Source organism: Rana temporaria, chromosome 5 (genome assembly GCF_905171775.1).
Source record: "Rana temporaria chromosome 5, aRanTem1.1, whole genome shotgun sequence".
Lineage (NCBI taxonomy): Eukaryota > Metazoa > Chordata > Amphibia > Anura > Ranidae > Rana > Rana temporaria.
This window is the reverse complement of record NC_053493.1, coordinates 43,949,800-43,969,054: the sequence shown is the minus strand read 5'-3', so window position 1 is coordinate 43,969,054 and position 19,255 is coordinate 43,949,800. Positions and strand designations below refer to the sequence as shown.

The following is a 19,255-nucleotide window of genomic DNA, read 5'->3' as shown; positions in this document are numbered from 1 at the left end:
ACTGGGGCCATCTTAAGTGTGGGCATCATGAAGCCAGACTGTATGACTTCCTGGATTTCAGCCTTGCAAAACTCGCACATGCTCAGTGCTGCACAAGCAATGTCAGATCGGGTTTCAGCACCTGTGCTGTCCAAGTCACATGATTCTTTGAGACTGGGGAGTGCACAGATTCCTGGAAAGTTACACCCACTACATTCCCAGGAGTCTGTGCGGTGTAGGTTAGGAAGCATTAAGCACCTAGGTGCAGGAAGTGGGAAGATTAACTATTCTGCCTAGCAACAACACTTTGAAGGCATCTAAAAAAAAAAAATTCGTAAAGGACTAATGACATTTTTTTAAAACTACTGATGTAATGTTATATTTATGGGTGGAACTTCACTTTAATAAACACGCAACCCACAAAATGCCAAAATGTCCCATTAACCACATATAGTGCAGCCAATTGAAATCAACAAGCTGCCCTATGCGTGTCACAGGAAAAACGAGACACAAAATGCACGCTCCCACTATGCTAGATGTAAATGGGGCCTTAAAGTAAAATTGATGCGATAACACAAGAACAGCGTGGCTCCATTCACATCTGTGCATTAACTTGCATTTCAGAAATGCGCTGCACCAAAAATCTTAGTAAAAAATGCACCAATCTCCACTCTAAAAAAACGTATAAAAAAAAACAAACACATGTGGGAATGCAAGTTCCTGCTATGCAGAGTTGTGAACGATCTTGACAGCTGAGTGTTTCTGTCTACTCCCTCCTATGTACTTGTATAAAGATGGCCACACTACACTATGCAATACACTATGCAATCTGATTGTGTATTTAGTGATTGTCTGATTGCATTTTTTTTTAAAAAACATGCACTTGGGAATGGGAGGGTGGATGATGCAGGGTGTATGCTAATAAGGTCAGCTGATCAACTCCTTCCTGTGTCATGACCTAAAATCTGTAAGGAAGAAAGACATTACTAATGGAAACGCCTGAAAACGTGGATTAGGACAAGAAAAGTAAGTGACTAGATTTATTGGAAAGCTTTGATATTTTTTCAAAAAAAGAACATGAATGCTATATTGGTGCATAGGGGAACTGGAATTTAGAAGAGAAAAAAAGTGTACAAAGGTGAACTTACCCTTTAAAGTGTAAGTCCAGGAAAAAACGAACGGACGCTAAACCTGCTCTCTGCCATATTCTAAACCTAATCTAGCTAACCCTGTAAAGCAAACATCGCTGTACTTACCTATTCTGCAGCCGATCCAGTCCAGTTTCCAGCAGCAGAAGCTGTGTACAGGAGAGGACCGACAACGGCTGTGAAATAGATGGGAAGTGACATCACCCATAGACTTACTATGGGGCTTCCGTTGTCGGCTGCCTCTCCTGCACACACCTCCACACTAAAGCTGCCGCTGACAGCTGATGGGATGGGATCGGCTGCAGAATAGGAAAGTACAGTGATTTTTGCTGTACAGGGTTAAATAGATTAGGTTTAGAATGTGGCAGAGAGCAGGTTTAGCGTTAGTTATCCTTTCTTAACCCTGGGACTGAATTCCAGCTTGGGCACTATTTGCATTGAGTTTACATGTTCTCCCATGTACATTTCGAGGACACACACTGGTAAGCTAATTGACTTTCCCCTCACTGGCCTTCTGGTGTTTATGAGTGTAGTAAGGGCATTTGATTGTGAGCCATTTAGGCCTCATGCACACTGGATTTTTTACAGCAGCTGTTTTTGGCTTCAGACATTTTTTTCTAGAGTCAATAAACTTCCGATCATGTTATCCTATGTGCCCGGCCGTGAAGCCGAAAGCTGTCATGGCAGAGTGCCCACAGTGGCTATGACGGCCCTGTCGGAGAAGAGGTGGAGAGGAGCGATGCTCCGGGCAGCCCGTGGAACAGGTAAGTGTCTGTTTATTAAAAGTCAGCAGCTAAACTTTTTGTAGCTGCTGACTTTTAATAAAAAAGCCTGGAACTCCGCTTTAAGTTCTCACCTCACTCTGACACTTCAGGTTAGACCACTTTTGGCACAGCCCACATCATAGTCATTCATCGAGAACATCTCTCACCACTTCCAAAGTCATTCTTTTACCCTCTCTTTCCACTTTGGTGATAGTGGTGAGTCTTGGGGAAAGAACTTTTCTGCTGATATTTCTTAAGGCGCTCCGCCACTAAACTAGTTGCGTTTATTGTGGTAGCTGTATTCAGCTGTCCAAGCTGACTTAGAGGCTTTAACTTGTATGTAAGTTCAGAATTATTTTAGAACGCTCACCGGTATTCTTCCGTGATTTCGGTGCAAAGAGGAGACTACCTCAGGGATTACCTCAAACTCCACATCCAGATAATCTGCTTCAAAGGCAAAGGGCCCAGGTTGATCCCATGTTAGTTTAACTGTGGCTCGCAGACAAGTTATTTCGGCAGGTTGGCGCTCGTTTTACAGCTTGTCCTAAGTCCATTGGAATCATAATGTAGTTGGCTCTCATTTGCGACTCTTAACAGTCTTTACTCTTCTAGGAAGGCTTTCAACAAGATTTTGGAATATGGGTGTGGGAATTGGTGCCTATTCAGGACATTGACTGATGTTAAACAAGAAATTCTGGCCCACAATCAGCTTTTCATCCCTAAGGTGTTTAGTAAGATTGAGGTTAGGGTTCTGTGTAGGACACTTGAGTTTCCCCACAACAAACTCATCATACCATGTCTTTATTGAGCGGGCTAAGTACACTGGAGCACAGTCATGGTGGGACATAAAAGGGTTCTCCCCAAAACTGTTTTACAAGGTTGGAAAGACAAATTCGCCTAACGTGTCTTTGTATGCTGTAGTACTAACAGTACCTTTCACTGGAAACACCTAAACTCAATATATTGGAGGGCTGTCCACATACATTTGGCACCAACAGTGAATTTATCTCTAACCACGGGTACCCTTTTTGAAGCTCATACATTTCTAGAAGCTTGTTGAAGAGGGCCAATGCTTTGTGCGTACAGGCTTGGCATACTACAAAGTGTCTTTACCTTGTGTAGAATTTTCCCTGCTTTGCTTTTTGTTCATGCTGTAACCTCATGTTCTCGAGCTTCACAGGACTTGGAATAAATCCTATTTCACAGCCTTCTTTCACCAACCGGCCTATCCACCAGTCATTGTTAAATTTCTACAAAGAGAAGAAAAATACAGTAAAGATTTGCTTTTAAGCTAATCTATAATAGAACCAACACTGGCATGTGTATAGAAACCAGAAGAGGGGAAATTCTTCCCATTTCATGTCCTAGGGTACTGCCAACAAGTCTTATTAAAAGTCTCAGTCGTACTTGTGAGGTTCTCAGTGCTATACCGCACCTCCAAGCCACATGAAAACCAGAGGTTGCATAAAAACACTTTCTTTACAATGGATGTAATTTATCTCATTGCCTTCAAGCATAGAACGTTTTATGTTATTTATGCCCAATTGCACGGTTTCCATATTTTTTTAAGGTCTACTAGAATGACTGGCAAGAGTGCAGAGGATAAAAAATAAATAAGCATGCATCAGTATGCATTAACCACTTAAGACCCCGACCGTTATGCAGGTTAAGGACCTTGCCCCTTTTTGCGATTCGGCACTGCGTCGCTTTAACTGACAATTGCGTGGTCGTGCGACGTGGCTCCCAAACAAAATTGGCGTCTTTTTTTTCCCACAAATAGAGCTTTCTTTTGGTGGTATTTCATCACCTCTGCGGTTTTTATTTTTTGCGCTATAAACAAAAATATAGCGACAATTTTGAAAAAAAATCTATATTTTTAACTTTTTGCTATAATAAATATCCCCCAAAAATATATAAAAATATTTTTTTTCCTCAGTTTAGGCTGATACGTATTCTTCTACCTATTTTTGGTAAAAAAAAAATCACAATAAGCGTTTATCGATTGGTTTGTGCAACATTTATAGCGTTTACAAAATAGGGGATAGTTTTATTGCATTTTTATTAATATTTTTTTTTTTACTACTAATGGCGGCGATCAGCGTTTTTTTCTGTGACTGCGACATTATGGCGGACACATCGGACAATTTTGACACATTTTTGGGACCATTGTCATTTTCACAGCAAAAAGTGCTATAAAAATGCATTGTTTACTGTGAAAATGACAATTGCAGTTTAGGAGTTAACCACTAGGGGGCACTGTAAGGGGTTAAGTGTGACCTCATATGTGTTTCTAAATGTAGGGGGGTGGGGCTGGACGTGTGACATCATTGATCGCCTTTCCCTATATCAGGGAACAGACGATCAGTGACACTGCCACAACGAAGAACAGGGAAGTGTGTTTACACTCACCTCTCCCCGTTCTTTAGCTCCGGTGACCGATCGCGGGACACCGGAGGCGATTGGGTCCGCGCGTCCCGCGGGCACGGAGCTTCGGCTCGGGTCGCGAGCGTGCCGCCTGTGGCGCGCTCGCGACCCCACAGGTGGGCTTAAAGAGACATGTACAGGTACGTGATTGTTCCCAGCCATGCCATTCTGCCAACGTATATCGGCGTGAAGGGGTCCTTAAGTGGTTAAAGTCTCAAGTTAGCACAGAATATGGCCTAGTTTACATGGGTGGGCAGGGGGTGGTAAAAGCAGGTGGTTGAACCACTCCCACCCCCACCCCGCCCAAGTCAAAAATTAACATGGGCAGTAGGCATGTTAGTTCACAAAAATGTATACAATGGTTTGGGTTTGGTAGGCAGTACCACTGTCAAACATGACCTGTTCAAGTGAAAAGAGCTGTGCCACATCTGTGTGTGATGCATGCATTGGTAAAAGAGAAGAATTACTTTGCAAATGATCTGATGCTGCATCTGCCCCCCCCCCCCCCCCCCCTCTCCAGGCTCTGTAGTAAGAACTGAGTGATCAAACACAGCTGATTGACCAGTTCTCGTTCTCGCTCTGTCAGTCACTGACTCTCTGCTCTCTCCTCCAGTGCTTACTGGAGCGATGAGATGTGAAGGGAGTGGGAGGGGCTGTCGCAGGCTCTCGGCAGATTTCGCTGAGAGGCTGAGCCAGGCTTCTGGGTGGATCCTGACCATATGATCGGGATCTTTCCAGAGCCTGTACCAGCTCTGTGATGTCAGAACTAACTGCAATCCTGTGATCCATAGGAGAAGTATAGCCAAAAAAAGCTTTGGCTATGCTTCTCCTTTAGAGGTGAAAATATCTTTATTGTTTTACAAATCATATAAAAAGAAATACAGTAAACAAGTATAAAAAAAAAAAGGCCACTGCCAAGTATGGGTCAAATGGATAATGTACAACCTTAATGGGTAGGTTGTACACTTGAGAGAAACCAGACAAGGTGAATATATAGGGAAATTGACTAATAAGGACAAAAAATGCATATAATGAATATCAGGTATCCGTGCCACTCAATAAGGGGCACCGCCCCTCTAATTAATGTGAGGGCGCAGAGCCCACCCAGTTGTGTGACAATAGCGAATTGATATTCACTATTGTCTTCCTTCTTCTCCCGGACAATCAGGAAGCTGGTTTTAAGATCTGATTAGCCGAGAGGAGAAGCGACCATATTGGCTGGGAGCAGGGGGGAGAGGCACTAAGGAGGAGATGCAGGGGGAAGCCGCCGAAGCTGCCCATGACTCAGATGGGGTAAGTGCGGTGTTGATGGGTGGGCGGATAAGCAAAGGGGGGTTTGTTTGCTGATCACCTGAGCGATGAGGATGGGTGCTTTACCAACCGACTGAACAAATGGGGGGGTGGTCAGGTGGTTTGTTTGTGGCCCCCCCAAGATAGAACACCAGAAGCCACTGTCAGGTATAAGGAAACATAAGGACAACATGTCTCCTCTGGGCCGCCTGTCAAATATCTCTTAAAAGTCATCCAACATAGAGGGGCAGCAATGATGGCTGCACATGTAAACAAGCCCGATGAGTGCACCGCCTCCCTCACCTCTTTGACGTGTAAAAAATCTTTAGCCTCAAAGGAAACGGCCATTCCTTGTACCGGGACCTCATCGTCGTGAGCTGAACTGTAGCCAACATTTGTCCGTACAGCGAAAGCAACAGGTTTGGTCTGTAGAGAAGCACAAAGAAAACATATTTAAACAATGGCATCTTCCTAATATCCAATTACAGTACAGTAGTTGTAAACCTTTGCAGTAAAGTTAAAATGCATGTATATGTACATTCAATTTATTTTGTTCATTTTGGATAGCGTGGGGAGGAATTTAGGGTTGCCACCTCTCCGGGATCTAACCGGACAATTCGGGTTTAGATTCAAGCTTCTGGGTTTCAGACTGCCTGAAACCCAGACACATTGGCCCGGATTCAGGTAGAATTGCGCATTATTTACGAAGGTGCAGGGCAACGTTTTTGCCCTGCGCCCCCGCAAATTTGCTCCGCTGCCGGCCGGCGCAAGAGCACGCAATTTAAATGATCCCGTAGCTGATCGTAGAGCGCATGCTCCATCGCGAAACTTTCCCGACGTGCATTGCGGCAAATGACGTCGCAAGGACGTCATTTGCTTCAAAGTGAACGTGAATGGCGTCCAGCGCCATTCACGATTCACTTACGCAAACTATGTAAAATTCAAATTTCGCAACGCGGGAACGACGGGTATACGTAACATGGGCTGCCCCTGCTAATAGCAGGGGCAGCCTTGCGCGAAAACCGCCGTATGTAAACGACGTAAATTGCGTACGCAGGGCTCGCGCAACATTGTGAATCGGTGTTAGTATGCAATTTGCATACTATACACTGAGCACAACGGGAACGCCACCTAGCGGCCACCGCAAGAATGCAGCCTAAGATATGCGGGCATAAGAGCCTTATGCCGCGCAGATCTTAGGCTGCAGTCGGCGTAACGAGGTTCCTGAATCAGGAGCACTCGTTACGCCAGGGCAAGTAAGCAATTGCGCTGTGTAACCTATGGTTACACAGGCGCAATTGCTTCTTGAATCTACCCCACTATTCTTTGTATGTGTTTATATGTGTTTTGCAATAAAAAGATTGAAGAAAAAAAAAAGCAGCCATTTTTTTTTTTTTACTCAAAAGGAACATTCCATGGACAAATTCGGACACATTTTCAGTTTTCGGAAATTCGGATGTATCGAATTACAATAGTACTGAATTTAAATTAATCTGAAATAGCGAAATTTGAATCAAGTTTTCGAATTTGAAAAGTTTTTGAATTCAAATAGTTTTCAATTTATTTTCCAATTTCCAAAGAGAATAAAATAGAATAAAAAATAAATAAAAAGAATAGAAAAATAAATAAATAGAATAGAATACATCGTTATCATCCTTTTTAAAAATCATTTGTAATACTGGCATAATGGTTACTTTGCCAGTCTCCAGTATGGAGGATTAGGATCCGCCACCTGAGACTCAGATTGAGGGGTGGTTCTCTTTTTTTACTATGCAACTCGATGAGTCAAGGCATTGCCCGTGCCCCAGGACGACGTCAGAGTGTGTCGAAACGCGCATTGGGAGGAGTGGCATGCTGACATCATCGCGTTGTGATCCCGAGAGGACGGGTGTTCGCTAGCCAGCCAGCTTTTAACTTTGATGCTGCGGTCCGCCCCCAAGCTGACATCACTTCTGCAAACTTCTAGTTCTTACAAATTATCCAAATGGAGGGTAGGTAGGATGGGGGGGTTAGGAACTGCTTAAATATAGCACCAATTAGGGCATTATCCACATATATAACAATCACCCCATTTTTGAGGGTACTTTGACTAAATGAAGAAAAAAAAATAAGTATTTTCTCACATCAGATGGTATCCATTCTTAAGCCGTGTACACACGACTGGTTTTCTTGGCAAAAACCAGAAAGAAAACTGCTTCTTGCCGAGATTCCCGTTCGTGTTTACGAGGCATTCAGGTTTCTCGCCAGGAAATCTGGCCAGAATCTCGACGAGAAAAAAAGAGAACCTGCTCTCTTTTTTCTCGTCGAGATTCTTGTCGGCCTGTTTCCCTGACGAGAAACCCAAGAGTGTGTATACTTACCTGTCGCCGTGGAAACCCGCACATGCTCAAACTGACTTTGACGCATGCGCGGTAGCTTCCAGGTAGGGTGAAACAAGATGGCGAAACTGACGTGCGCATGCTCGTCGTACGCGATGATGTCACTGCGTTCTTTCCTTTCAAGAGAACCGTGGTTCTTTTGAAACAAGAGTCTGTACACTCAGGCAGCAAGAGTTTCTTGCCAAGAATCTCGTCAGGGAAAACAACGTTTTTTTCCTGACGAGAATCTTGCCCGTGTGTACAGGGCCTTACAATTGCAAAAGAATAGCATGAAAATACTATGAGCTAGGAAACTGATTGGTGGCATTTTGGACTCAGAAAGTATTTTTTTCACCCATAAGATACAGTTGGCCATACTTTCCTCAAGTAGTAAAAACGTCAAGAACTGAAATTTGGGAGACAATGAACACATGTCGATTTTTAGCCTAATAAAAGTGTCCAGGTGTGTCAGATGCTTGCCCCCCCCTTTCTTCACAATGATGAAGACTGACAAATGGCCTGGTAATGAAGGGGTATTACAGGCTGGTACACAGGGGGTTAATTAATATAACTGGAGCTCTGTTACTAAATCAACAAAGAGCAGATTTTCTAGTAAACGTTTGTCATCCACTTCTCGTATCCTGGGATCTCCCATTTATAGAAAGCACTTTTCCCTTTTTTTATGTAACATGGAACATTTCCCAACAATCACATTCTCACAAGGACGGGGCTCTTCAGCAAATTTTATTTCTCGACTTTCATTAAACTTTTCGGTAACAAGTTATTAAAATAGAAACAATCATCTTCCAAATTTAGATCCGTGCTTCTTTGGGAAAAAAATAGGCGGTGCATTCTTCTTTATTGAGAAAAGATCAGTCCACTCCAAACTAGTATTCCGGATCTGGGATTTGCCATTTGTTGTGGGTATGCTTTTCAGTTGCATCATTCCCTGGCTGATGGCATCATGGGCCTTTAGCCGCGCCAACCATGATGTCTCTCTACCTGAAATCTCCATATTGTCAAATAAATAGAAGGGAAATGATCTCTTTCTACTCAAGTCAATAGTAAATATAATTTAGCATGTGACCGAAACTAAAATATCAGTTTCGGATAAGCCACTTCTGCCCTGGAGCACTGGGGTCCTGGGTTCAAATCTTATGCCGGCCATACATGGTTTGAATCTCAGCAGGAACCGGCCAAGATTCGAACCGTTAGTGTTACTAAACCCAGAACCCTGCATTCACTTTATCTGGTCTCCCCAGGGCTGGTGCAGATTTTTGACACCCTAGGTCACAGGTGTCAAACACAAGGCCAGCGGGGCCGAATCCGGCCCTCCAGGCCATTTAATGTGGCCCTCACACCTCTTCTGCAGCTGCTGGAGAGCTACAGCTTTCCTCTGGTCCTCCTCCAGACCCTTACTTTCTGCTTTGAAGCAATGCATCCAGCTTCTTCCCAGCAGCAGCATAAGGAAAGGGGGTGAACTGTGATGTAAGGGAGAGTGGGGGACTCAACTTCTGATGGTGGGGGGTTCTTGAACATCTAATGTAAGGGGAGGGGATGCTCTGGACATCTAATCTTACAGATACAACCGGCCCTTTTGAGTGCAATCAAAATGCTGATGCGGCCCACAATGAAATTGTGTTTGACACCCTTGGTCTAGGTGAAACCCCTAGTTTGCTGCCCCCTGGCTCCAGCCCGGACTCCACACCTTTTCCCTGCACATGTAAACCCCACCTTTTTAATGAAGCGCCCCTCAAATTCAGCCCACCAGTGCCCATTAAATGCAGTCTCACCAGTGCCCATCAAATGCAGCCTCACCAGCGCCCATCAAATGCAGCCTCACCAGCACCCATCAAATGCAGCCTCACCAGCACCCATCAAATGCAGCCTCACCAGCACCCATCAAATGCAGCCTCACCAGCGCCCATCAAATGCAGCCTCACCAGCACCCATCAAATGCAGCCTCACCAGCGCCCATCAAATGCAGCCTCACCAGCGCTCACCAGCACCCATCAAATGCAGCCTCACCAGCACCCATCAAATGCAGCCTCACCAGCGCTCACCAGCACCCATCAAATGCAGCCTCACCAGCGCCCATCAAATGCAGCCTTTACCAGCGCCCATCAAATGCAGCCTCACCAGCGCCCATCAAATGCAGCCTCACCAGCGCCCATCAAATGCAGCCTCACCAGCGCCCATCAAATGCAGCCTCACCAGCGCCCATCAAATGCAGCCTTTACCAGCGCCCATCAAATGCAGCCTCACCTGCGCCCATCAAATGCAGCCTCACCAGCGCCCATCAAATGCAGCCTCACCAGCGCCCATCAAATGCAGCCTCACCAGCGCCCATCAAATGCAGCCTCACCAGCGCCCATCAAATGCAGCCTCACCAGCGCCCATCAAATGCAGCCTTACCAGCGCCCATCAAATGCAGCCTCACCAGCGCCCATCAATGAATGTTTGCTTGCTTTCATTCATTCAAGAGTCAGGACACAGACAGTCCTGCTGCGCCTCTGACAATATGTGCGAACAGAGCGGCGGTAGCCTGCTGATGCTGAGAATTAGTTGCTTTCTGCAGAGAGAAGAGAGTATGAACACCAGTGGCCGGGCACCCTAGGCAGCAAGGCGCCCTAGGCGGCTGCCTAGGGCGAGTTTCATTTACGACGAGTTCCTCGGTCATGTGTACGAGGCCTGAGACCTGTAAGTGAAAGTAAGGGCCATGCGGGAAACTCGTTTTCCCGTGCCGGTTTCCTGCACTGCATTTAAATCGCACTGCCCTTGCGATCTACAGCAGGTCTCAGTGCAATGTTAACGACACCCCCAATGAAGGTCGCAAACGCAGTGGATCGCATGTTGCTACAAATGTACTATGTAATCTGGTTGCAGGGAGTTTCCAAAAGTAGTCAATGCACTCCTTTTGATGCGGTGCGATGAGAAATTTCAGTCCATTCAAAATGAATGGGCTAAAACTGCACTGCACAGAACTGCATATAAAGCGCAAAGGACTGCGCATATCTGTCGTGTGAATGGGCCATTAAACTGCAGCAGAGGAGGATCAGGTGAGATCTGGCCATACATAGAAATTCCATTTATAACAGAAAACCTGGACTGAGCAGAGGATGAAGAAAAGAAAATGTGTAGAATTGAAGGAAGCTTTGTCACATTTACAGGAAGCCGGCACTACAATACTACAGACAACATCCATCTGAAAAAGAAAGCTTTCGTAACATGCAGCTTAAGAACGCGATGGGCCCTACCAAATTAGGAAATGCTGAACTCTGAAAATGCAGCTCGTGGTGACGGGAGAGGAATCTGCAACTGCTGAGCCCTGAATGGCACACAGACCCACATTGTACATACAGAGCTAGTACACCATCCTTACATTCCACCTGCTGGGAGCTTTACTACAAGGCTTCTCCATGGAGCAACTCCACCCACAACTATTATCTTAGACAAGTGTTGGTGGTGGAGAAGAGTTAGAGACCCTGGAGATACTTTACCCTTTAATATCCCCCAGGCCAGGGCTTTGGTTTAGCAGGAATGTAGAGGAGTGTATGTAATGGTAATATATTGTTGCAGGGAAAAGGGGAGGGGGCGGGCGACAATTGTTTCTGGTACGGAATCTATTTTTCTCTGGGGGGGGGTCCTATGTTGCTGGGGGTCAATTGTTGCTAGGAGGAATCTACTGTTTAGGGAGGGGTCTCCTGTTGCTGGCTGCTGGAGATCTATTGTTGTTGGTAGGGGTCTATTGTTGTGGGAAGTCTATAGTTGCTGGGGAGGGGGGGTCTAATGTTGCTGGGAGCGATCTATTGTTGTTGTCAGATCCTTTGTTGCAGAGGGGCTATTGTTGCTGGGAGGGATTTATTGTTGCTCTCGGTTCCTTTGTTGTGGGCGATCTATTGTTACAGGGGGTCTATTGTTGCTGGGAGGGGTCTATTATTGTTGGAGGGGGGGTCTAATGTTGCTGGGAGGGATCTATTGTTGGAGTCAGATCCTTTGTTGCGGGGGGCTATTGTTGCTGTTGGATCCTTTGTTGTGGGTGGTCTATTGTTGCAGAGAGTCTATTGTTGTGGGCAGTCTATTGTTGCTGGGAGGGAGGGTCTAATGTTGCTGGGAGTGATATATTGTTGTTGTCAGACCCTTTGTTGCAGAGGGGCTATTGTTGCTGGAAGGGGGGATCTATTGTTGCTGTCAGTGGTCTATTGTTGCTGGGAGCGATCTATTGTTGTTGTAAGACCCTTTGTTGCAGAGGAGCTATTGTTGCTGGGAGGGATCTATTGTTGCGGTTGGATCCATTGTTGTGGGTGGTCTATTGTTGCTGGTAGGGAAACTATTGTTGCGTGGGGTTGCCTTATGTTTCTGGGGGTCATTTGTTGCTGGGAGGGATCTAATGTTGAAAGAGGGATCTAGTGTTGCTGGCTGTTGGTGAGATCTATTGTTGCTGGGGTCTATTTTTGTTAGGGTGGATCGATTGGCTTTTGTTGCTATGGGTTGTTATTGTTGCGGCGGGTCTATTGTTGCTGGGAGGGGGTTCGATTTTACTGCTATTCTTAACACATTTCATACAAATTGCTTAGCACCACAAAATTATACTTGGTTCTGTGTACTGGGAGGGGGGTGGAACCAAGAGACCTGGCTTGGTGGTGGGTGGAACCAAGAGACCTGGCTTGGTGGTGGGTGGAACCAAGAAACCTGGCTTGGTGGTGGGTGGAACCAAGGGACCTGGCTTGGTGGTGGATGGAACCAAGAGACCTGGCTTGGTGGTGGGTGGAACCAAGAGACCTGGCTTGGTGGTGGGTGGAACCAAGGGACCTGGCTTGGTGGTGGATGGAACCAAGAGACCTGGCTTGGTGGTGGGTGGAACCAAGAGACCTGGCTTGGTGGTGGGTGGAACCAAGAGACCTGGCTTGGTGGTGGGTGGAACCAAGAGACCTGGCTTGGTGGTGGGTGGAACCAAGGGACCTGGCTTGGTGGTGGATGGAACCAAGAGACCTGGCTTGGTGGTGGGTGGAACCAAGAGACCTGGCTTGGTGGTGGGTGGAACCAAGGGACCTGGCTTGGTGGTGGGTGGAACCAAGGGACCTGGCTTGGTGGTGGGTGGAACCAAGGGACCTGGCTTGGTGGTAGGTGGAACCAAGGGACCTGGCTTGGTGGTGGGTGGAACCAAGGGACCTGGCTTGGTGGTGGGTGGAACCAAGGGACCTAGCTTGGTGGTGGGTGGAACCAAGAGACCTGGCTTGGTGGTGGGTGGAACCAAGAGACCTGGCTTGGTGGTGGGTGGAACCAAGAGACCTACTTGCCTTTAGTAAACCAATTCCAATGTATAACCAAAACATATTTTAGTTTTGTATAGAGTAGTGAAGTCAGGTTTTTTTTGTTTGTTTTTTGCTGTCTGTGTCCCATTGGGGGCATTTTTCTTTACTTCCTGCCCCAGAGACGCAACAGAAAGTTAGAGAAAATCTCTCAATGTGATGGGAATATCCCACATTGAAAGTTGTCCCTGAAACAGGGGTCCCTTTTGGAAGATTTCCTCTCACCTCTTGTTCTGGGGACAACTTTAAGGCCTCGTACACACGGCCGAGGAACTCGACGTGCCAAACACATCGAGTTCCTCGGCCAGTTCAGCCCTGAAGCCGCCGAGGAGCTCGGCGGGCCGAGTTCTCCCATAGAACAACGAGAAAATAGAGAACATGTTCTCTATTTTCTCGACGAGTTCCTCGGCGGCTCCATCGGGCCGAAAGTGTACAGACGACAGAGTTTCTCGGCAGAATCCGGCTCTGACCGAGTTTCTCGCTGAATTCTGCCGAGAAACTCTGTCGTGTGTACGAGGCCTAACATTTTGCATTTCCCTTCATTTTCTTTTTCAGTGAGAAATGGTCATCAGGACAAAGAGAAAGAAGCTCCCCAGTGGGGACACAGACAACAATAAAAACTTGGCAGAGGGCCTAACCCTTCCCCACTTTCTTCAAAAACATTACATTTTCCTAGAGCAGCTGTGGTCAACTTTCTTGATATAGGGGGGCTCAAGTGTGCCTCAAGTGTGGCCCCCAACATCACCCAAGAGCTGCACATAAAATTCAGTAAATATTTGTTATCAGAGACAGCAGATACAAAATGATGGGCGTGATAAAGACATGGTCAGAAACTGAACATAATACAAGAGATGGTAAGAGACTGAGGACGTAATACAAGAGATGGTCAGAGACTGTGGACATATTACAAGAGATGGTCAGAGACTGAGGACGTAATACAAGAGATGGTCAGAGACTGTGGATGTAATACAAGAGATGGTCAGAGACTGTGGATGTAATACAAGAGATGGTCAGAGACTGTGAACGTAATACAAGAGATGGTCAGAGACTGTGGACATAATACAAGAGACAGTAAGGCCTTGTACACACGGGCCAGAATCTCATCAGGAAAAAAACATAGTTTTTCCAGACAAGATTCTTGGCAAGAATCTCTTGCCGCCCGAGTGTACATACAGACCTTTCAAAAGAACCACGGTTCTTTTAAAAAGGCAAGAACGCGGTGACGTCATCGCGTACGATGAGCATGCGCTCGTCACATTTGATGCCGTCGCCGCCATCTTGCTTCACCCTACCTATGCCGTGGAAGCTACTGCGCATGCGTCAAAGTCATTTCGAGCATGCGTGGTTTCCATGGCGACAGGTATGTATACACACTCTTGGGTTTCTCGTCGGGAAACAGGCCGACAAGAATCCCGGCGAAAAAATAGAGACCAGGAGATGATCAGAGACTGTGAACATAATACAAGAGATGGTCTGAGACTAAGGACATAATACAGGAGATGGTCAGAGACTAAGGACATAATACAGGAGATGGTCAGAGACTGTGGACATCATACAAGAGATGGTCAGAGACTGTGGACATAATACAAGAGATAGTCAGAAATTGTGGTCATAATACAAGAGATAGTCAGAAATTGTGGACATAATACAAGATAATACAAGAGATGGTCAGAGACTATTGACATGATACAAGAGATGGTCAGAGACTGTGGTCATAATACAAGAGGTGGTCAAAGACTGTGGTCATAATACAATAGATGGTCAGAGACTGTGGTTATAATACAGGAGATGGTCAGAGACTGTGGACATGATACAAGAGATGGTCAGAGACTGTGGTCATAATACAAGAGGTGGTCAGAGACTGTGGTCATAATACAAGAGGTGGTCAGAGACTGTGGTCATAACACAAGAGATGGTCAGAGACTGCGCACATATGCATGCATGTGAACTGACAGCATAGGAAACAAGGCCTCTTGCCTTGTCTATGGATTGGAGCTGCACTTGAAAAATCCAGCAGCACAGCCCAAATGCGTCTGAAGTGAACAAGCCCTTGAGCAGACACAGACAGCAACAAAAAACTGACAGGGGCTCTAACCTTTTACTAAATTCAAAACAAAAATGTATGGCTTTAGATACACTTTAACTCTCCCTCAATCTAAAAAAATAAAAATATAAAAAAGTGTTACCATGGCAAAAGGATTTAAAGATGATTTCTGAAATCCACATTACTGGAAAAGCGCAGTAGCAAAAGTCCCCCCCCCTAACCCCCCCCCCCCCCCGGTGGCAGTATGTGGTAAAATAAAGATGTTTGAGTTATCTGAACACTCTACACACAGGGCGACTGATCCTAAAACTAGACCAATCAGATGAAGTCTAACACAGGCCCGCAGCATAAAAATCCCCCCTCCCCTCCCCCAACATTACTATATGACATACGCATTGATTTAAAGTCCGACTTACTGAGCTCTTCACAGAACTGACTGTTCCGTCCTGTCTGCATCCACTGATACCTTGGATCTTTCCAAACAGACATCGTTCTAATAGGACAGGCTGAGTACATAGCACAAGGTCATAGACACGGATTCCGGGCAATGACTTCATCACAATCAAGCTTGGAAATACAATTGTATGAATAATAATGAAGAGCTGATTTGACATATTAGGAAATATGAACATTGTGATGTTGGCTGCTGTATGAATTGTATTTCTGTGGATTTCAGACTGCGGTTGATAACCAGTTTACAGGCATTCAGGAGGTGATATTGTCACCGAATGCAAGTCTGTTTTTCGATCCAGGGGAATTTTTATATCGCAATGAGGATTTTACATTGAACCATAGCCATGGTTGAGGTACATTCACATTGACTTTAATGGACCAGTAGCCATGGTTGCCCTACATTGACATTAATCGGCCAGTAGCCATGGTTGCGGTATAATAATATTGACTTTAATGGGTCAGTAGCCATGGTTGAGGTACACTCACATTGACATTAATCGGCCAGTAGCCATGGTTGCAGTTCAAAGACATTGAATTCATTAGGCCAGTAGCCATGGTTGCGGTACATTTACATTGACTTTAATGGGCCAGTAGACATGGTTGTAGTACATTCACATTGTCTTTATTGGGCCAGTAGACATGGTTGTAGTACATTCACATTGTCTTTATTGGGCCAGTAGACATGGTTGTCGTACATTCACATTGTCTTTATTGGGCCAGTAGACATGGTTGTCGTACATTCACATTGTCTTTATTGGGCCAGTAGACATGGTTGTCGTACATTCACATTGACTTTATTGGGCCAGTAGACATGGTTGTCGTACATTCACATTGACTTTAATGGGCCAGCAGACATGGTTGTCGTACATTCACATTGACTTTAATGGGCCAGTAGACATGGTTGTCGTACATTCACATTGACTTTATTGGGCCAGTAGACATGGTTGTCGTACATTCACATTGACTTTAATGGGCCAGTAGACATGGTTGTCGTACATTCACATTGACTTTAATGGGCCAGTAGACATGGTTGCGTACATTCACATTGAAGTAGCCATGGTTGCGGCACATTTACATTGACTTTCAAGGGCCAGGGTGCCACCTGTCAAACTCAACATATTAGAAAGTTAAAAGTATAACTAAAATCAAAACTTTTTTTTCCCATTTTGGATAGAGTGTAGACGAGGCATTAGAACACCTGTCAGTTTTTATTGTTGTCTGTGCCCCCGTTAACCACTTGCTTACTGGGCACATAAACCCCCTTCGTTCCCAGGCGAAATCTCAGCGTCCGGCACTGCGTCGCTTTAACTGACAATTGCGCGGTCGTGCGACGTGGCTCCCAAACAAAATTGGCGTCCTTTTTTCCCCACAAATAGAGCTTTCTTTTGGTGGTATTTGATCACCTCTGCGGTTTTTATTTTTTGCGCTATAAACAAAAAAAGAGCAACAATTTAAAAAATATATATATTTTTTTTACTTGTTGCTATAATAAATATCCCAATTTTTTTTTTAAAAAAATATTTTTTTTCTCAGTTAAGGCCGATACGTATTTTTCGATGTATTTTTGTAAAAAAAAAAAAAAAAATCGCAATAAGCGACTGGTTTGCGCAAAAGTTATAGCGCCTACAAAATGGGGAACAGAATTATGATTTTTTTTATTATTTTTTTTTTTACTAGTAATGGCGGCGATCTGCGATTTTTATTGGGACTGGGATATTGCGGCGGACGTATCGGACACTTTTGACACAAATTTGGCGCCATTCACATTTATACAGCGATCAGTGCTATAAAAATGCACGAATTACTGTATAAATGTGACTGGCAGTGAAGGGGTTAACACTAGGGGGTGAGGAAGGGGTTAACTGTGTAGCCTGGGTGTGTTATAACTGTGTGGGGGGAGGGGGGTGACTGGGGGAGGGGACCGATGCTGTGTCTCTATGTACAAGAGACACAGATCGGTCTCCTCTCTCCCTGACAGGACGTGGAGCTCTGTGTTTACACACAGAGCTCCACGTCCCTGCTGTCACCTGCCGTGTCACCGACGATCGCGTGTACCCGGCGGACATCGCGGCCGCCAGGTACACGCATCGGGTCTTCGGCGATGCGCCGGGACAGTTTTTACCCGCCGCGCGCCACCCAGTGGCGCGCGCGGGTAATGCACATAAAAGGCCGTGTTTAAACGGCCACTTGGCACTTGAGAGCCGCGCTGCGGACGTATTTCGTCTATAGCGCGGATCTCAAGTGGTTAAGGAGATTCACCTTCTCTACTTGTCCCGTTTACCATCATCATTGAAAGTAAAAGAAAATCTTATATTTTGGGTTGTCCTCGGAAAAGGAAGAGAGGGGAAATCTTCCAATGGGAACACTAGTTCTGGTGACCTGGAGGCCCCAAGGAATTCCCTTAACCTGCAGGGATTTCCTCTCTCTTCCTGTTTGGCTATGGGACAGGAAGTGAAGGGAAATCTCAGCAATGGGACACAGATGGTGAAAATAAAATCTGACAGGGGCTATAACCCTCTCTTTATTATCCAAAATTGTGAGTGCATTATGGAGTTGATTTACTAATGGCAAATAGACCAGAGCTAAGTAAATGAGCAGAAGCTCTGCTGACTTCCATCATCCAATCATGTGCAAGTAAAAATACAGTTTTTTTATTTTCCTTGCATGTGATTGGGTATTCTTTGCAAGGTGAAGCTTTATATCATTTACTTAGCTCTGGAGCCACTGAACTTTGCAAAGTGCACAGTCTATTTCCCTTTAGTAAATTAACTCCTATGTGTCATTTTATTTTGCACTACTAGGACATGTGCTTCCCCTCTGTTTTTTGTTCAGATTGTCCGCAGCTCTTGTTTTGGCACTTCAAGGGAGGGCTTCAAAGACCCTGATATAGTGAAGGCGACAACACTGGTTCAGAGCTTTTTTGGCTGGTCTCAAACACGGGAGTGGGAATAATGATGATCTGGTTATAAAAACTGGATTTTTGTGATTGTGATTAAATAGTGGGTAAACATCCAGCAGGGGTTCAAAATTCTGAACCATTTCATTTCATTGTGGCCTGCAACTGGTTATCCAATAACTTAAAGTGGAGGTCCGCCCAAATATTTTTTTAAAGTCAGCAGCTATAAATACTGCAGATAATGCGGCTATCTATGCCCAGAAATGAGAGCTTTACATGGCCTGTGCTCTTCAAAAGGTTGCACACCACTGGCTTAATGCATATATGTGGCAACAGGATAAGTAAGCTTTAACATTCAACTGCTGGTGCTTTTTTTATGGAGGGGGGGCGGCGGCAAATAATCAGGGGGGACCAGGGGTCTCGCGTTCGGTCATTCAGCCGCACACTAACCCCATTTAGGCATCTAGGTTCCGGGCGGGCATCGCTTCTACGGGTGGAGGCCGGGTATCTCCTCCTTCTTTGCATCACGGCAGCTTCCGCCATGGGTCTCCTCCCTTCTCCTCCTAGGCGTCCAATAGGATCGCATGT

The 19,255-nt window shown here is 45.4% G+C and overlaps 1 protein-coding gene across 7 annotated transcripts in view; it reads right to left on the bottom strand.

Annotated features, from left to right (window-relative positions):
* CACNB2 (calcium voltage-gated channel auxiliary subunit beta 2) overlaps window positions 1-19,255 on the bottom strand; it is a 391,254-nt gene that overhangs the window by 54,209 nt on the left and 317,790 nt on the right. For all 7 annotated transcript variants that reach the window (XM_040352479.1, XM_040352483.1, XM_040352484.1 and 4 more), the window contains 2 exons: window positions 5,909-6,031; window positions 3,005-3,141 (listed from right to left, as the gene is read on the bottom strand). In XM_040352479.1, coding sequence (XP_040208413.1) covers window positions 3,005-3,141; window positions 5,909-6,031 — 260 coding nt within the window. The remainder of the gene's footprint in view (window positions 1-3,004; window positions 3,142-5,908; window positions 6,032-19,255) is intronic.